Genomic DNA, 21,365 nt, shown 5'->3' on the forward strand with positions numbered 1-21,365 from the left:
TGGATACCCCTGGATCCTACCTCCTGGATACCCCTGCTTACTCTTCTTTGTACCTACTTCCCTGGATACCCCTGCTTACTCTTTGTACCTACTTCCCTGGATACCCCTGCTTACTCTCCTTTGTACCTACCTCCTTCACCCAGCTCGGCCCTAGGCCTTTGTCATTCATCATTATCAACTCTCTCTAGGAAACCTCCACTCCAGTGCTTCAATATGCTGAAGATTTGCATATTTATAGAGTATCAAATGCGTACGGTATCTCCAATCTAGACTTCCTCTTGAGCTATAGACCTACATATACCACTATTTGATCTCTCCTTGGATAACTCCAGACTCCTCAAATTCAACATATTCGAAAGTGAACTCCCCATTTATCCCCAAGACTAGGTATCCATGAGCATTCCCTGGCTCAGTAAACAACACCAGCATCCATCCAGTCACAGCCAGGAACCTAGGGCCCATCGGGGCACCTCTGTCTCCCCCACTTTCCATACTTAGTCTATTACCAAGTCCTTCATAACTTCTGAAACTACTTCCCTCCATCTTCACTACAACCATTATAGTCCAGAGACTTAGGTTAGAGTAAAAATAATAAAAGCTAACAATTACCAAAGGTTTATTATATACAAAGCAGGCACTCTTTTAAAACTCTATATAAATGATCTCTCCTAATCACCCTACGTATTAGCTTCCTGGGACTGATGTAAAAAATTACCACAAACTAAATAGCTTAAAATAAACGAAATTGATTCTTTCATAGTTTTGAAGGCTAAAAGTCTGAAATCAAGGTGTCAGCCGAGCTGTGTTCCCTCCAAAAGCTCTGGGGGAAGAGCCTTTCTGCCCCTTCCAGCTTCCGGTGGCTCCAGGCATTCCTTGACTTGTGGCAGCATGACTCCAATCTCTGCACCATCTGCATGTGGCCGTCTCCTCCCTGTGTGTGTCTTCATGTTCTTTGTTTCAAATCTCCTTCTGCTTTTTTCTTATAAGGCCCCTTGTCATTGGATTTAAAGCCCATCCAGATAATCCAAGATGATCGCATCTCAAGACCCTTAACTTAAGGTACATCTGCAAAGACTCTTTTCCTAAATAAGGTAACAATCACAGGTCCCAGGGATTAGGAAGTGGACATTTGGGGCCACCATTCAATCCACTACACCCTAAAAAAGTAAGTGTAGTTATTAGTCCCCCTGGATAGATGAGGTAATTGAGACCTAGAGAGCTTAAGGGACTTGTCCAGGGTCACACAGCTAATATGAACATGAGATTCATGTTTGGTTTATAGTGTCCATACTTTCAAGAAAACAACTTCAATACTTTTCTGAAAGGAGTAACAGTTTCAAGAAATTTGTCCCTTAGATGCCAAATATTGCTTCTTCAATCCATTCATTACTAGACTATACCACTAGATTATCTTCTAAAATTATAGATCAGATCCAGTGCCTGGCAGGATGTCTGTCATACAGAAGGTGCTTAATAAACAGCTGTGAATAAATTAATGTGATCACATCATGAGCCTCATCAAAAATCATTAAAAATCCCACATTGCTTAGAATGAGTTTCACACTCCTCAACAAAGCATTTAAGACCCTCCAACCCCCCATAAAATTAAAAAAATAATAATTATGGAATGAGGACAGTCTTCCTAAGAATGTCCAGAAGTCATGCAAAAAGAGATCAATAAATTTGGCCATGGAATTTCAGCATGGAAAAATTTCATAAGTAAGGTCAAAAAACAGGGTCTGGAAAAACATTCGTAAAACATATTACCCATATGTGCCTAATGTCCAAATGAAGCAGGTACCCTCATTTATTGTTGTAGGAATGTAAACTGATGAAGCTTCTTTGAAGGGAAGTTTAGAAAAAAAATATAATTTATCTCTTCCCTGATCCAGAATTTCCACCAACAGGAATTTATTCTGTAGATCATCTTTCACTTTGGAACAAAGCTGTTCACTGTTACACCCTTTGCAATAAAACCGATTGGAAAAAACCTAGATGCCCACCAACAGGAGCTGGCTAAACCCATGATGGTACAACTATAACATGGGATACCATGTGGCCCTTTTAAAATGAGGCAGGTCTATATGCATCAGCGAGGAAGAAGTTAACTCAAAATGCAGAACACCACATATAAAATGTTACAATTTTGTAAACAACAAAAAGAACACATATGTATATGCACTTATATGCTACACATACATATGAATATTTTTGGAGGGATAAACCTGAAACTTGTAACTGCATTTGCCTTTGAGAAAAGAACTGTGAGACTGAATACCAGGGTGGAGGAAAGGTTTATTTTTCAATGTAAGCTCTACTGTATTGCTTGAATTTATTTTGCCATGTGTTTGCATTGCCCATGAGAGGGAAGGGGGGGGGGAGAGACAGAGAGAGAAAGGGAGAGAGAGAGAGAGAATTTGTAAGCTAATTTTTACCTAATTTTCCATCTTGATTTCATACCTGCACCTGAAAATTCATTGCTTCCCCAACATACTATGTTCATGTTGAGTATGTGTGTGTGTGTGTGTGTGTGTGTGTGTGTGTGTCTAATGTGCTATCATCCTTGACTTTCTGTCTGTAGAAATCCTGCTCCTCAAAAGCTCTCTGTGCAACATCCCTGATCTTCAGTGTTGGAATCAACCACTCTTAACCTCCGGACTCAGAAAACCCCTGTTCATCCTGCTTTGAATTACAGTTATGTTCTCAAGTTGGCCATTCTCATTAAATTAGCTCCTAAAGGGAAATGCTGGCTTCTGTGTTCCCCGGAACACAGCATTGCTGAATGTATGTCATTAACCAAAACTATTAAGCAGAAGAGTCATCTAGAATAATCTGTTTTCCATGCTGACCCAATTTTAAGGGTAACAGAGAAAAATATCCAGCCCAAATATAAGAATCCTCCTTGGCATGACTATCCAAAATAGCAAATCGGAAATCCTCAAAGCGGAAGATAGAGCCAATACTGTGTATCAGATAAAATGATTACAAGAGATATATGTGAAATGAAATAGGAAGCTACGCTTGAAATATGTTAGAGGTAAGAGAAAAATGAAAGAAAAAAATGATTTCTGCTATAAAACAGAAAAGATAGCTCTTGACATTTTTGTTTGTTTGTTTTTGGTCAAACACACAAACTCTGGTCATAAACTAGGCACAGACTGATGTTTATCATGAAGCAGACTCCTTCTCAGGTAGGAACTAAGAGGGCTCTCCATCTTTGCTGCCCACCCCCCAAAAAGATCCATAGCAATGCAATTCACTCACCTGCTTAATAACCACACTCTTCCAAGCAAAATCTCCCGAATCATAAATTTACTGTAATTTGGTTGTTTTCCTTTTTTCTTTCTTTTTTTTTTTACTATCTACTTTTTGCCATAATTTAAACCCATATCCTCTTATCTTCAATGATATGGGAGTGCGTGTAGAGGGTCACATTACTCCATATATTTAACTTTCATGTATCCTAAAGCACTTCACGGTAATTGATCATATACTACCTCCTGTAGGCAATAAAACCAATTTTTTTCTGCTTCTAGAACTGCTATTCCACTTTAGTCTCTACATAAAGGTAGAGGCCCACCCATTTCTGTTGGTTTTATAACAACATAAAGTGAAATAAATACACTAAAGTAAAAGTTAAAAATGACAATGACTAAAGTTTACTTTGACTCACTGTTAATGCTGTTTCATACTCTCCAGCAGCTAGGTGTGCTAAGCCCAAGTAATAGGAAGCTTCTCCTTCCATCTGTTTGTCACTTCCTACAGTTGAAAAATGTAGAAAAATTGCCATGGCATTAAAGAAACTGATTTACTACAACAAGCAGATGACAGTAGAAAGTTGTAACAAAGCGTACAGACTTATGAACAATTCCTGAAACCTCACTGTATACTGATTTTCAAAGGCTGACGTTAACATAAGTTACCTGACTCACACATGTTAGACTAAAGTGCATTAGCAATGTAAGTAAGAGGAGTTTGCCTCTTCATACACAGCTCAGTATTACCACCTTGACATTCACATGTAATTTCTATACTGGGTCCACCATGTAAAGACTCATAGTCATCCAGCATAGCTGCTACTACAGACATGAAATATTTGGTAAAGGGTATCAGCTTTACATGGTGCATAAACACATAGACACAGAGAAATGGATGTTCAGTTACGTCTCTAACAGGGCAGATAATTAGCAAATTAAGGAATTATTGTTTTGATTAGGTTCAATTGAAAACCTACTGGTTAAAACCTGGGGTGAAAATGACTGATTGCTTGCCTTCTTGGCAAAACATTCCATGGGTATTTTGAAATCCAAACACGTTTTTTCTTTGCTAACGACTGGTAATGCTTTTCATCATCTTTTCAAAGGAATTTTAGCCTTTTTAATTTCTGTGAATATGTTTTATTCCAGGAATTATCAAAGTCTTCTTTCCAAAGCAATATATATGTATAACGTGCTTCAATAAAACATATCATCTAATAAATACCCAATTTATTTACATTTATATACTAAATATATAAATCAACAGATTTACCAGAACCATTAAAGGTTCTTATTTTTAAAAAGAATACTATCCTTTGTCTACTTTTTGGCTTTTAATGTTACCTAACTCCTGGGTAATACAAATGCTGGCAGATCCAGCCCCTCCTTTAGATTTCTGAACTCTGTATTCCAACCATGATGAATTTCAGAGGAGCTAACAATTCTCCATACTGCATTCATGCTCACCACTCACTGAACTACCACTTGTGAAGCAGTGGCTCAACTGAAAGACTACAAGAAAACAGGATGGCAAATGCCAGTGACAGCATTGTGACGATTATTCTCAAGCAATTTCATGATTGCAGAGAATTATACCCTCACCACCTCACTTGAGCGGAGTTGATGGTCCAAGTGATCCAGTCTGGGGACTTTTAACTCTTACGGTTTATCTGGGCCTTAATTTTTTCTCTGCTATAGGTTTATAAGTGCTGAGGATAAGGATGGACCTAGGGAAGGGATGGATGGGGTAGGAGGGAGAGGTTATGAGGCGAAGTTGCCTCTTGTATATTTAAAAGTTGATTATTTATAAGTTGCACTTGCTCTATTAAATGTTGTAACTGTGTTAAAGTACTAACAGTGGCTTGTGCTGATTTAGTATCACCATTTGCATCCAATTTTATGTAAAGGGCAGCCTAGCAAAGAAAAGAAAAATCGACCCTTGTTGATAGATTTTGAGGCAGCTAATTGAAATAGTCAAGTCATACTAAATATTAATTTCAAAACAGAATTTAAGCACGAGAACTTTTTCTGCTTACTAATTGAAACGAAATTAAGATAAAGTGAAAGCATAAAATAATGGAGGGAAATGTAAGCATTATTAAAGTTGAATGACACATATACCAAAGAAAAAAAGGGCAAAATACTATTTATATTATTGTGCAGTTTATTTGGGTGGGTTAAATCAGTATTGGCTTTAATGATTCAAAAATCATTCATGTTAACGGAAATACGATGTTTTATTTTCAAGACCTAAATTGTCCATCCTTACACTGTTATTTCTGTAAAGAATCTAAAGAGGGGGTCATGACAGGGGTCTAATGGAGAGAGACAATGTGGGAGTAATTCAAATGTTTCATTCAAATGTGTCTTAAAACTCCATTTGTTATTTGGCTAACACATACTCACTAATTCATTTATTCACGGAATATTTATTGAGGACCTATTCTGTGTCAGGCATAGCTCTAAGCACTTGGAAAACTCCAGGAAATTAACCAAAAACATTTTCTGTCCTTGGAGAACTTACATTTTAGAGTAAGATACAAAATAAATAATAGAGATACAAAATAAATAATAAACATAATAAATAAATAAACATAATAAATTTTAGAGTAAGATACAAAATAAATAATAGAGATACAAAATAAATAATAAACATAATAAATTATGTGGTAAATTGTATGGTGATAAGTATTCTGGGAGAAAAAAAAATATAACTGGGCAAGGGGAACGGAGAGTGCTAAGAGGGTGGTAAAGAGAAAAAAGCAGGTTTCAATATTAAGTACAGTTGTCAGGGTAGTAGATCCAACTGAGAAGATGGTATTCACAAGAGAATGAAATTGGGAATAGACAACAAAACACATGGGGGACTCACAAGTATGTGGAAATTAAACACACTCCTAAATAGCTAGTGGGTCAAAGAAGAACTCAGAGGGTAAACTGGAAAGCACTTTGAAATGAATGAAAACAAACACACAAAAACAACAACAAAAACTTATGGGATCCAGTTATAGCAGTGCATAAAGGGACATGTATAGCTATCAATGCCTATTTTAAAAAATAAGGAACATTTTTTCACCTTCTAAGACCAGAAAAAGAAGAACTAACTAAACCCAAAGCAAACAGAAGGAAGAAAATAATAAAGACTAGAGTGGAAATAAATGAAATAGAAAATAGAAAAACAATAGAGAAAATCAACAAAACCAAAAACTGTTTCATTGAAAAGGTCAACCAAATTGACAAACCTTTAAGCTAAACTGAACAAGGAAAAAAAGAGAGATGTTTCAAGTTACTTAAATCAGGAATGAAAGAGGGAAGATCATTATAGACCTTAGAGAAATAAGAAGGATTATAAGGGAATATTATGGACAACTGCATACCAACAAATTAGATAAACTAGATGAAACAGACAAATTACTAGAAAGGTATAAGCTGAAACTGACTCAAGAAGAAACAGAAAATCAGAATAAATCCAGAAGTAAAGAAATTGAATTAGTAATCAAACTGTTTTCCACATAGAAAATCCCAGGCCCAGAGGGCCTCACTAGTGAATTCTACCACATATTTAAAGAATAATCAATACCAATTTTTCACAAACTCTTGCAAAAATTAAGAGCAAACACTTCCCAAATCATTCTATGAAGCCAGTATTATTTTGACATCAAACCAAACAAAGACATCATAAGAAAACTACAAACCAATATCCCTCATGAATATAGATAATAAAAGCTTCAACAAAAGATTAACAAAGTGAATCCAGCAACATATAAAAAGGATTACGTACCATGATCAAATGGGATTTATCCCAGGAATGCAGGATTGGTTCAACATATACAAATCAATCAAAGTAATAAGCCATATTAATAGGAAGGATAAAAACCAAATGATCATCTTAACAGATGCAGAAAAAGCATTTGACAAAATCCAATCCCTTTGCATGATAAAAATCTTCAACAAACTTAGAATAGAAGGGAACTTAATAGGAGTATCTACAAAAACCCCACAGCTAACATCTTTCTTAACGGCAAAAGACTGAGAGCTTTCACCCTAAGATCAGGAAGAAGACAAAGATGTATCCTGGAACAAATTCTATTTAACATTATGCTGGAATTTCTAGCCAGTGCAATTAGTCAAGAAAAATAATAGGCATTGTAAAGGAGGCAAACTTTAACCTCTAAGGGTTTTTTGGCTGGGCCTGAGAATTAAATTGACATAAGACAAATTAACAGGAGAAAAAACACAATTTACGTAAGTTTTAGGTGACATGGGAAACTTCATAAGGAATGAAGAGCCAAAGAAATTGCAAAATCTACATGCTTTAATTTTGGGTTGGACAAAGGGAGGCAATTGTGGAAAAGTAACTAAGCAATGCAGGGAGGTTAAGGAAAATAAGGATTATTTTAACAAAGTCTGTTTTTACAGAATTCTCTTGGCTTTGACTCTTCATAGAGAAGCTTTCTTTTCTTGTGGTACAGGGAGGGCATCTTTCACATGGCAGTTTTTACCTCCTGTTTTCAGGAGGAAAAGGGGAGTTTATATACCTTTCTTGTATCTGTTATTTTTCAAGTGATTTTAGCTCAAAATGCTCCTTTTGCCAAAGTGGTTTTTGGGGTGGTACATTCTGTCGCCCTTCAGCATCAAGATCAGAAAGGAAGAAGTAAAGCTATATTTGCAGATAACATAATACTATACATAGAAAAATCCTAAATGAATCCCCCCCAAAACATTAAGGCGAATAAACAAGTTTAGCAGGATACAAGATCAATATACAAAAGTTAATTTTATTTCTACCTCAAAACAAATGAACAATCTGAAAACGAAAGGAAAAAAATCCATTTCTAGTAGCATCAGAAAAGAAACATTAGAAATCAATTTAATAAAAGGGCAAGTTGTGTCCACTAAAAACTACAAAATATCATTGAAAGAAATGAAATATGTAATAAATGGACAGAGAACCCATAGTTGTGGATGGGAAGATTTAGTGTTAAGATAGCAGTATTCTCCCAATTGCTTGACAGTTTCAATTCAATCCCTATGAAAATTCCAGCTGTCCTTCTTTGCAGAAGTGGGCAAACTAATCATGAAATTCATGAGGAAATGCAAGTGACGCAGAATAGCCAAAGCAATCCTGAAAGAGCATATTGGAAGACACATTTCCCAATTTCAAAACTTACTACACAACTACAATAATCAAAAATACGTAGTAGTGGAATAAGGACAGCTACAGATCACCACAACAGACTTGAGAATTCAGAAGACAATCCCCACATTTATGAGCAATTAGTTTTTGATGAGGACCCAAGACAAATTATTGGAAAAGAATAATGTGTACAAAAAATAGTACTAGGACAACTGGATATCCACATGGAAAACATGAAGTTGGATCCTCCTCATATCCCCCTTCACACACACTTAAAAATATATTATAGACCTAAATATAGGAGTCAAAATTATGTAACTCTTAGAATAAAATGTAGGAGTAAATCTTGATGACCTTGGATTTGTGGAAGCCTTCTTAGTTATAATACCAAAAAAAAAATAAAAAACAACAAAACAAAAAATAGATTATTTTCGACTTCACCAAAATAAAAAACTTGTGTTTCAATGGAAAGTGAAAAGAAAACCCATTGTTTTTAAGTCATATCTCTGATGAAGGACTTGCACCTAGAATATATAAAGCATACTTAAAACAATTCAATAATAAATTGACAACCCACTTGAAAATGGGCAAAGAATCTGAATAGACATTTCTACAGAGAAGATATACAAATGACATATAAGCTCACAAAAAGATGCTTAACATCATTAGCTAACAGGGAAATGCAAATTAAATCCACAGTGAGATACCATTTTATACCTACTAAGATGGCTATAAACAAAAAGAAGGACAGCAACAAGTGCTGGTGAGAAAGTTTATGGATGAAATGAAACACTTACACATTGCTGGGAGGAATGTAAAATGGGACAGCTACTTTGGAAAACTCCCTGTCATCTCCTTTTTAAGTTAAACATAGAGTTAACCTATGGCCCAGCAATTCCACTTCTAGGCCTAGAGACAAAAGACTTGAAAACTTGTACACAAATGTTCATAGTAGCATTACTCATAATTGACAAAAGGTGGGAACGACATAAATGTCCATCAACTGATGAATGGATAAAGAAAATATGACATAACCAGATAATGGAATATTATTCAGCCATCAAAAGGAATGTAGTAGTCATATATGCTACAAGATGGATGAACCTTGAAAACATTGTGCTAAGTAAAAGTAGCTGGACACAAAGGACACACATTATAGGACTCCATTTATATGAAATTTCCAGAATAGTTACATCCATAGAGACAGAAGATAGCTTAGTGGTTATTAGGGGAGAGGGAAAGTTGAATATGGGGAGTGACTTCTAGTGAGTTTGGGATTAGTGTTTTGGTTGTACAACTTTGTAAATATACTAAAGACCAATGAATGACTGAAAAATGAAAATAATAGAATAATAGACTCATGAGACCACTGCATGGCCAGTGTTATCCTTGTGCATTATACTAGGGTGCCCTAGTAAAGGAGTTGGCCCACAGTGGCGTCAGGACTCCTTAAATATAATGCAAACCAACGTGGGAGGCATGCCTTATAAGGCAGGCAATCATCAGTTTGCTGCTTCAGGCTCCTTAACCAGAGCAGGACATAATAGCAAAAAGAAATGCTTTGTTCCAGGGCATTCAGCTATCATCAGAGGTCTTGTAAGATACTGTGCTATCCCTTAACCTATCTACTTTGTTATATGGGAGTACAGGGGCAAATATTTATCAGTTTTAGAAGGTATTAAAAAAATTATTACAGCATAAGATTTCTCCTGTTCTCCTTCTCTGTCCTTGGAAAAGTAAGAGATGCTTTTAAAAGGAGACTGCCTGACAGGCTCTAACTGTGCCAAGAGACCCTCAGAGCCTTCCTTTCTTTGTAAACTACCTTACAATTTAGCAAATGTGAACCTAAAGCAAAATACCTTTTCCTACTTGATACATTACTTTCCATGGAAATTCCCCATAACTTTCCATGTGACTAAAGTTAGTTGCTGAAATTGATCTAAGAGGTAACTGTTTATGTCAGTGTTTACCCCTTTGGGGAAGGTACTAGATCACCAGTCATTCAAAAGCAGTTCACTCAATGGGATACATCTTTCAATGAGGGTGATTTCCTATGAGTATTATAATATCATTAAAAAGAAGTAATGGAGAAAATAAGCTAAGATGTTTACCTTTACTCTTTAGAAAATTAAAATCACAACCAGAAATTCAGTCCTGCTTATTCCAAATAAACCATATGTTACTTGATAAACCAACCAATTAAATATATCCTCAAGCTAATACACTTTAAGGAGCACAGCTTCTTTTTCTCCTTCGTGAGAAGTCCACTCTGTTGCTAAATTTTGGTAATAAAATATCTTTGCATTTCACAAAGTAAAAGCTTATGAGTATATACTTCCAATTTTTTCTTTGTATTTTATACATATACACATGATATAGAATATTAAGGATACGATCGGCTCTCATGAAAGCATTTTTACTGCTGTAAGTGTGCATACGATTCACCAGGGGAACTTGCTAACCTGCAGCTTCTGAGGCAGTAGGTCTGGGGTGGAGCCTGAGATGCTGCTTTTCTTAGGAGCTTCTAGGGATGCTGATGCTGCCAGTGCAAATGCCACACTTGGGCAGGCAAGGGTCCAAAATATATCAGAGTTCTATTTTCCTGTTACTCCTAACTAAATATTTATCATTACCTTCTCTATTACCTGACAATAGGGAATTTACAAACAATGAAAGTTCTCTCAGGTTGAAAGAAACAGACGCCCTCAAACACACACACACACACACACACACACACACACACACCCCCTTAACTTTTGCGAATGACCTTACCTTCTCATTATAGGTTCATTGTTTTATAACACTGCTCCCAGAGGGTTGTAATTTTGGAGATAAGGCTTTCAAGAAATTAATGGATTTCTTGTTGTCAGCACTAAGGCATCTCTGTTTTACAGTGAAATTTGAAAGTATATTGATGGCATTTGTCTTTGCATTTCATAGGAAATAATCACCCAAACACTTGACGATTTTTACTTCACTCTTGGGAGAAGCAGTGTCTGCCCATTAAAGGAAGCAATGTGAGAGTGTTCTTTTCCACCCACCTTCTTTGGCTATTTCGGAAGCTTTTATTAGAATTCTGATGGCCTGTTTGTATTCTTTATTTTCCAGCATTTTGTCTGAGAGTAATCTGTAAGTCCTCAGGAGACTCTCGCAGGCCAACAAGTTGAGAAAGCGGCCTGCCTCATCCTTCCATATCCGCCCTTGCGTCAATTGATGGAATGCTTCATAATGCTCAGCAGCTTCCAGAAGCTGACCTGAAGAATAAAAGCCATTCATAAATCTAAACCACAGGCCAGAACATATTTTTAAAAATTTTGTACACATCTCATGTTTTACTATTAAAGGGGGGTGGGAACCATGGGACGCAGTCAAGAATTTCTAAGGATGAAAAGGATTTAAGCTGGGAAGGGAGCGATCTCAATTTGGACCTCAGATTCAGCAATGATTCTGGATGAACACCTGCTGGAGGGATGTATCTTGGCAAGCAGAAATTGGCTAGCATTACACGTGTTTGGAAACGGTGTGAAAATGCAGTAATAATTACCAATAGTAATCCCGTTAGCTAACCTTGATTTGACGTTCCATACACAAGGCCATGTACTACATGCTTTATATGAATTTCCCATTTTCTCTTCAAAACACTCCTGTGAAATGGGGAGTGTTATGATTCCATTCTACAGAAGAGAAAGTGAGGTTGAGAATTTTGCCCATGATGGCATGATTAGTGGGGTGTATATCCAGGCAGTCTGAGTCCAGAACGCATGCTCTCAACCACTATCTTATGCTGCTTTTCAACAGACAGCATCTGTTTTGTTCCCAAGAAGAATTCAGGACCTTGAGAAAGGATGTGTCTGTTACAAATTTCAAATTCACTTATTATTGAGGCATTTGTATACTCCGTTTCATTTTTAATAATTAAAATACAACTTAACTGCCTTTCTGGATTATATTTTAGAATACAGTTAAAAATGTATCTTCTCAAGGCCAAAACTCCAAATTAGCTTTCAGTCATTTCACTCCTTGAAATACGAGCAAGCCCATATCTGGAAGAGTAGTTTGCAGTTCCACAATGTGGACTGTATTTTACGTGTGAATTGCCTTGTGAAAATCTCCACAATATCCTGTAGTGTAAATACTCTTCTATGGTATTGGGAGTTACCTAAACTGAAATGAACTGGGAAGGCACTTGTATGTAGGCATTCCAATAGTAGCGGTTAAGAGTGAGTGCCGGCTCCAAGCAGGCAGCTGGAGTTCCTATCCCAGCTTCACCCTTTCCACTGTTTAGCCTCAGGCTAATTACTACCCTTTCTGTGCATGAGTTTAATTCTTCTACAAAATAGGATGATAGTGAACACTATTCAAGGTGTTATTGTGAGAAATGGATCAACAGATGTTCAATACCTGAACACAGTATTCTCTAAGCATAACTTACTCTCCCTGCAAAAAATGTAGTTGAGTCTTTATGACACTACTACCATGACTGATTAAATTAACCTATGCAAGTCTTATCAGGCTCACTATATTTTCTCAAATAGGTTTCATTAGCTATCACAGGTTAGATAATATAGGGTATTGCAGCCACTGCCATGATTCTTACGTATAATTTCCCCCCATTTTTGCTCTGAATTTGCTGTCAAAATTAGCACTGAAGTATTAAAGAATACACACATAAGTAAGAACATCATTCCCAAAGAAATGCAATAAACAGAGGTGGACAGCCAGCAAATAATCGGTAAAAACACGGAGTAAGGGCATGGCCAGTCTGAGCCCTTGCTGCACCATGCAGAAGAAGGGCACATCCGCCAAGATATACACAGAGAGGGGAATGTGTACAGCAGAGACATTTAGAAACTTGTCTTATGAAATTTTCACATGATACAAGACTACGGAGCCATAAATATGATACTATAGAAGAATATTTCATTACATGGATAGGTGTTTGTGATAAGTGAAAATATTGGAAAACATCAGAAAACGTTTACAAGCCATGATCAGCGTTACATGGGTGATTAATGGTTTCTTTTTCTTTTCTGATTATTGGCATTTTCTAATGTTTCTATCATCAAGATATGTTTATTTTGTAATAAAAATATATGATAGAAGCTATTTAAAAAATAATGCCCAATCCTTTTTCATTTTGATGCAAATACTCAAGGTTGAAGTTCACTGTTCTAATCTATCTTCACATTTAACTCACAATTTTTCTCTTACTCCCCACAACAGCAGGCATACTTTCTCATCTCTCTCCTGTAGCACCTCTCACCAGAAACACCTTTCTCCAAATACCCATGACCCTCATTTTTTTAAAAACTCAAATGGAGCACTGACATATATGTGTGTTATGTTTCCTCTGTTAACTATATTTCTGCCTATAAAATATAGCTCTGTATTCCTAGAAAGATGTATTCCAGAGTTCTTTTTTTTTTTTTTCCATCCAGCATCCATCTACTCATAAAGTACAGGTACATATTTCTCTTTGGCCATGTGAATAGGAAAAGATAGATACAAGGAACTGTGAGGAAACCAGATAGTTCCAGAAAAAAAAATTGGGACTGTGAGGAGACTAGGAAGGACCTAATGGCATCTGTGGTTACACACAATAGCCAGATGGAAAGGGGGTCCAAAGGTGTGTTATAAAATAACAGATTCACTCACAATTCCAGGAGGAGTGCCCGGAGGTGAAGCTCTGGATAACCCAACTAATTACAATAAGATGCAAATGAGGCAGAAAGATGTAAATAGTATTATGAGAACTGATGGCCATGACCAAGATCTGATCTGAAGAAAGAAGAGGCAGGGGGAGGGAAAGTAGGGAAAGGAGAGGTGGAGGAAATGGAGAAAGGGGTGAAGGTGACGAAGAGTGGAGAAAAGGTGGAGATTATGTCTTTGTATTCCCTAACAGCCAGACTCCCCTCTGTGTTATGGGCCCTATTCAGCATCCTGGACAGGCTGTCTAAGCAGAAATGAAGTACAGGGGGTTTTGGGGACATTGGTTTCAGTTGATTACTATGGCAGGTAACCTTGGAATGAGGTTAAGTATGATTTTTACTAAAGCTTTGAGGGCTCATATCAGTGTCTTACTTAGCTCATGATTATTGGCCAAGGTTCAGCTCTCAGAAGAGTAAACTTAAGGTCTCTCATGAGGAAGGATCCTGGTCCAAGATGCTTGGGTGAAAGAGAACAGGGCACTACTCTTTCCTGAAGGCCTACTGGGTGCTCGTCAAGATGGAAGGTTTTTTTTTCTCCCATACATTATCTTACTTAACCTTCCAAAACCTGATGAAGTATATATGATTATTACTTTTACACTAAAGAGGATACTGAGGCTTACAAAGGTTAAATGGCTCAAATAGCTAAGAAGTGGTGTTTAGGATTTAAACCCAGGATCATCGAAAACCCATGCCGCTTGGTCCCACCACCCCAGGTGCTAGTCAACAAACCAAGCATCAGGAACTTGGATGGAGTAAGTTACATTTTCCAGACATAAATCTCTCAAGTTAAAAACAATGTTAGAGCTATATGATTTCTAGTCTCTTCCAGTTCTATAACTCTTTGACTCTATTCAGGCAATTGCAGGTAATTTCTAACATAAAAGCACAGATATTAGCCCTTGATGTGCTTCTGATTGGTCTTTCTGAAGAAGTCTGATGTATAACCAGCTATGCATCCTGCATCTAAATTCCCCACTTTCCCATAAACCATATGGTGACATCCACAGGGCTCCTGGAATTCCTAGGGCACCCCAGACTTAGCTGTAGCCACAACTAGCTATTCATGGATTCACTTCCCGTTCCTTAGCCACACTGCCCCAGATGAGGCCACTGGGGATTCAATTCTAAACCGAAGTGCCTAAACAGAGACAGTAGAGTTTTCCAGTCCTTCTCAGATGTAGAGATGCATTTCTAAAGTTATTTGGTGACAAACAGACCGTAAATAAGCCAGCGAGGTTTTGATCATAAGCACACAAATGACTTGGCTACACTTTCTAAAGGCTGGTCAGAATGTGAACGTACATATTGTAATATGGTATATTTGATTTTAAAATATTAAATTATAGTGTATACTATGAAGGGAGCATAGTAATTTAAATATGCAAGTATTTCCCTTTAAGCATGATTAACAATGGAATGATTTCCATTTAATTTATATTTTCAACTGTGAGTAGGATTTCAAAGATTTTCTTACTTTCTGGGTAAAGATTGATATTAATATTAAGACTAGATGTTTATTAAGACATAATGCATCCTGTTTTATCTGAAAGAATTTAAATTTAATATACCTGAGAGAAATATTATAAAAGGCCATCATTATAGTGGTCATTTTGACAAAGCTAATTGTAAAAATAAATGAAGACCATGAAGCAGTTTTTTGGTTCATAGCATCCCTTTGTAACTTAACGTGTTCATATAAAGTCTACCCTTTGTTACCAAAGAAACTTTAAAATATCAGAACCAGGTGAGATTTCCAGATCCTACAACCAATCTTGTGGAAGGACAAGTGTCTAGATAACTGTCCTCTGGAATTATCAAGTGGTAACATTATTTTCCATTGAAGAAGGAGGCAGAGAAAAGAAGAAGGATTACACCAAGGTGCCACAAAAATAAAAGGTAACTGAAAACAAGAGAGAAAAGAGAAGGCCTCAGGAATACTCATCCATGGGAAAGGTCTCAGGGGGAATGTGAACTTTCTCATGTTGCAGCAGGAATTACCAGCAAATCTTCATCATCACTACACATAACAAAGATCACGGAAATAACCTCCATAGAGAAGACACTTAGGGCTCAACTAAGTGCCTGGAACGCATGGTTCTACGCAAAGCAAAAATCCAGAGACATCACTAATATTTCAAGCAAATCAAGGAAGAAAATGGAGCCAAAATGTTTCGTGGGAGGGAGTCGAGATGGCCCTCCACCAATACAATCAGTAATCAGTTCACTCGATAATATGAGGTACTGTCAGAAAACACTTAGAAGATACGCTGAACTCTTGTAAAACAAGAGTGTCCAGGTTTAGATGGAAGTATACTAAGCTTCAGTTTGGGGGCTTTGTTTGTTTGTCTTAACAATTACATGACATCAACATAAACAATAGGGAGGTTGGTATGCATTTATAGTTTTTCACCTAAAGGAAAGTGCACTCTTAAAATAAAACTATTACAAAGGAGAGTCACTTTCCCCAAAGCCCACACATACAGGAAATCCATCCATTTATTTAAAAATACAAACAAAACCCAAACAATGTGGTAACTGCAAAATGCTTGGTAGGATGTTAAGACAAACACTATGTAGAGAAAATAAGATTTTATATATTTGGGTATTATCCAAATTGTTGCTTACCCCTCTTCCCTGCACAACATCTCTGAAAGTTCATAGATATTTGTTGTATCACAGCAGATGTCTAGAACAAATATTAAGCAAAAGAGAATGTATATGATCTCTCCCATTTTAGTTTTTTTTTAAAGTAGGAAGATTGACTAGATATTAACACAAATGGGTTTAAATGTGAAGCTGCCATAAAAGCGGGAACATAAATGTAATTCTCCCAGCCGCTATTTTGATGCACATTTTTGATTCCATGAATATTTTATGAAATGGCCCAAACTAAAGCCATATAACATTCCTGCATTACTGATGCTTGCGCCCGTAAGCTACGAACATTAGAGGCATGATTGAGTGCATTAAAATGAACTCATTCAGCAGTGCATTGATTACTTGAAGGGGGAGGGAAAAGAAGAAAGAAAGAAAAAAAAAGAAGTTGCTCCACTTAAGAAAACAGCACACAAATCTAAACTTTGCAATATAATAAGGGTGAAAGCAGGTTTGAATAAAATAATATTTCATAAATACAGTGTGACTCTGTCTAGACCTGACAGTAATTAGGCAAGGTGTTAATTATGTCCAAAGATGGCTCCCGGTATTATTCAGGTAATTTAAAATGTCACAATCTCTAAGATGCACAGACTGGCCTCCTTTAGTTCCATGCATCAGCAATTCTGAAAGTAGCTAATTATTTCCTTTTCTATCAACTTGTACATTTGCCAGTAAAAATAATGCTCCAGATACAATTGCATGAAAATAATTTGACAGGTCCGTAAGGCCTATTTCAGCAGCACTGGTATAAGTCTTAAGCATATTTAGTTGTAAATTGTGCACATTTGTTAAGGAATTTAGGGAAATATTCCACTTTAGCTTAAAACAACAACCTAAAGGAACAATAAAGCTTTATGGATGTTATATTACATTTTAATCTGGAGCTACTGGACATCTTTGGCATTAAGTTACTATTCCATACAATGTAGACATAAAATCTGCTAGGAGCAATATTGAACAGTAGCAAAAAGAGAAAAATGTTATCGCTCTTTTGTAAAAACAAAAGACATTGCTTTCCATTTCAGTTTAACTGCATGAACAATTTATATTATCTTTAGGTTTTTACATTCAATTATGATAATTATAACGGCACTATACATGCTGAAATAGTTAAGGGCTTGTCACACTTCCCAATGGAAACTATCACTTGCAAGGGTTTATCTCTTGTCAGAGGAGATTTGTTCTGACTATAACCCATTGCACACCACTGCAAAATGGAATGCCGGAAAACAAAGATTTTGTTCTGTAACTCAACAGCATCCCTAATAAACCAGGAAGAAAATGTGCCCATAACTTTTGAGAAGCTACTTTGGGATACTTAGAAGAAATTTAAAATACTATTTCTAAAAATGGAATCGTTTATCATTCTGAATAAAGATTTCAGATGGACATTACAGGAATTCTACCACACCCCCCATTAAAAAATATGGGTCACTAAACCAGACGATGAAAAGGATCCCAGGAAGACAGGAAGACAGGTATGGGAGAAATTTACCAAGGGTTTATCACTGATGTTGGCAATACTAGTAAGTTAATTTTTTTTTTTTCCAGAGTGGGAGAGGGAGGGAAGAGTAAGAGCAGAGGGAGAAGGAGAGAGAGAATCTTAGGCAGGCTCCACGCCCAGTATGAAGCCCAACATGGGGCTCAACGCAGGGCTTGATCTCATGACTCTGAGATTATGACCTGAGCTGAAACAAGAATTGGACGCTTAACTCTGACTAAGTCACCCAGGCGTCCGACTGGTAAACTTAATTTTTAAAATCCAGATTTGTCTGCACCTTTAAAATATTCTGAAGGAATTGATATTAATTTTGTTGTTTGTGATTTTAGATAGGTGAATTGTGGTCAGTGATGGAAATGGTATACAAGCTTGACCACTTTATGCTGTAATAAACCTCAGATAGTTTTTATCTAAGTTTTGTAATTTCTAAGAATTAACATTAGGCAGCTTTGTTCTTAAATGTTTATAATTTTAAGTATCAAAATTACTTGAATAATTTTTAAAAATGTGAAACACTTGTATAATGTATAAACAATAGGACTAAAGGCTAGCCATTGTAGAGCATACAGAGTTTACTATTTCCCTCATATAATAAATTGTTTTACTTTAATGGTTGCCACCTCATCTTAAAATACTAAGAAAGTGTTGAGAAGCATAAAAGTCTGAGGAGAAATAACGTCAGTATTGACATCAGATCAACTAATGAATTATATTGTGCTGGACTTAATCAATAATGTAATTCTTACTTGAATTATATATTGTTCATCATTTTAAACAAACTACATTCTGATTATGTGTATATGTTGATATGGGCTAAGAGAAAGGTATGGAAGCATATATAGCAAAGTACCAGTACTGATTAACTTAACAGAGGACGAAGGTGAGTGAGGGGAATCCTATCTTTTCCTCAATACATTGTTGCTTTGATTGACAATAAGCAGGTGCTCTTTGGGGTATTACGAAAACCTAACAAACTGAAAACAACCTATTCAGGTGAGTATGGAGGAAGAAAAACAATGTTAGCTGAGCACTCACCGTGTGCCTTGCACGATGGCAGCTGCTACATATATGTGTGTTAGTGTCTATATTCTGGAGATGAGGAAAATGAGCCTCGGTGGTCCTCTTCCTCAGCCCACACACCTAGTAGGTGGCAGAGCTGATGCCCAAAGCCCACGGTGGCTCCACTCCCTCAAGTGACCCCTTTCTAGAAACTGTGTCCAACGTTTGACTTTAACGGCAGACAGCAAGGTTTGAACCTGACAGCATGATATAATTGTATGATGCACACCGTTTCTTGAAGTGCCCCGAAACAAGAATAGCAATGCCAGCCTCAGGGTGTGGTTGCAAAGGGTATGAAATAGCTGCGGCACCATTTTGGTGCCTGGTGCTTTGTAGACATTCAGAAACTTTTCATGCTCTTTAATCTTTTCTGTTGTTTTTGTTGTTGTTGTTGTTTAGATTTGCCATTTGGAGGGAATCTGGCTGGGTCTGCCGTATGGAATGCTTTAAAACGAAATGTTACGAACAGTGTCACTTCTTCAATACTAACAGCCACTGAAGGCACGAGTGCAACAGCACACTCATCCAGCTCTCGCCCTTGGCCAGTGGTACCTCTGAAGAGAGGTTTCTCGGGCAGGGCCTCGGCTCAGCCGCTCAGGGGAGAGACTGCCTCCGTCCGGAGCAGTGTATTCAGTGTGGCCAGACCTGTAGGCTCGGCGCAGCTATACAAGACCTCCTTGCGAAGCTTTGAAAGGGAAAAACCCGCTGCAGAACAGGCACCTCTGAATGAGGCTTCCTCTCTGTGCTACTCGTTAAGCAGTAAATAATTAAAACACCCTGGAAAAGATAGGTAAAATACAGCAGCAATGTCAGTAACACAGACATGAAAGAGAAGGGGAAGAAAATGAAGTAAAAAAAAAGGCAATGAAATAATTCATTTGAAGCTCTAATAAAGTTTCATTTGCAGTCTTGTTTAAAGATATATCAGACTTCAGGGATGTAACCTAATTACATTTTTATTCTAAGTTCCATTCAAAGATCTTGGACTTTGATTCTTTAACACAGATCAAACATGGTATAATTTTCTTGTGGCTATCAATACTTAAAAAGGATCTCTTCATTAAATACTATAAGGTCTTATGAACATGTACACACAGTAGATGGAGAATAAACTGACATGCCCTGAAAAGTGACAATTAATTTATATAGAAATAGCAATGCTAATTCACTTAACTTCTGGGGAAAAAACCACTTTAATTATTTTTTTTTTTCACTTTAATTATTAAATTCACTTTTATTCAGATATAAAGTGACTCAGTTTCTAATACTGATCAAGTCAGATGCACCTTTGAAAAGGTATCGCTGTGCCCATTTTTAAAATCCATTCTTGGAATATACTCTGAAAACGCAGTGGTCGAAGTAGTAAGAGATTGCAACCACACAGAGATTAACACGAAAATGCTGTCGACAGACCTGCAGTGGGGGGAGGGTGTGTTGGAGTAATCAGTGTTCATACACACTTTTTACATTGGCTTAACTTCATATTGTTACTAGGAAACCTGAACAGAATAATGTGTTGCTCTTTCAAAGGCACTTTTTGGAAAAGTTTCCTCCCCAGGGGCTTTTAAGATGCAAATGTAGAAGCAGTTTAAAAGTAGAGGGAAACAAACAAACAGGATTTATTTTTTAACTATTAAGAGGAAAAAAAATGCCCCGGCGAACTTGCACAGTTATACCAGAGGTGTGAGTAGAGGGGGAGGGACACGAGGACTTAAAGGGCCCCGTGGGAGAGCTTAAACAGAACTTTGGTTGGGAATCATTAGCAGCCACTGGAAAATTTTGCCAGAGTTTTTGTTTGTTTTTTCCCTTCCAAACATCCACAGTGCCCACCAGTGAATCTATTTTCAAAGTTAACATTGAATGAGATGCCTTTTCTCTTACAGCATTCTGTATGTAATAGAGGTGGTACTGTTACAAATTTTAAAATATGATAGCAACTTAAATAGAAAATACAAGTCATTTAAAACCCAAAATAACCATATTATGCCTGTCAAAATCTGTTAATAGCAAATAACAAAGATGTTATTGTCTCACTATTGTTT

General features: G+C 36.8%; 1 protein-coding gene across 2 annotated transcripts in view; it reads right to left on the bottom strand.

Moving 5' to 3' along the window:
* Positions 1-21,365, bottom strand: part of TTC29 (tetratricopeptide repeat domain 29) — a 388,892-nt gene that overhangs the window by 138,041 nt on the left and 229,486 nt on the right. For both annotated transcript variants that reach the window (XM_026499440.4, XM_057310110.1), the window contains 2 exons: positions 11,436-11,648; positions 3,674-3,759 (listed from right to left, as the gene is read on the bottom strand). In XM_026499440.4, the coding sequence (XP_026355225.3) occupies positions 3,674-3,759; positions 11,436-11,648 (299 nt within the window). The remainder of the gene's footprint in view (positions 1-3,673; positions 3,760-11,435; positions 11,649-21,365) is intronic.

The sequence above is a fragment of the Ursus arctos genome, unplaced genomic scaffold (genome assembly GCF_023065955.2).
Source record: "Ursus arctos isolate Adak ecotype North America unplaced genomic scaffold, UrsArc2.0 scaffold_11, whole genome shotgun sequence".
Taxonomy (NCBI): domain Eukaryota; kingdom Metazoa; phylum Chordata; class Mammalia; order Carnivora; family Ursidae; genus Ursus; species Ursus arctos.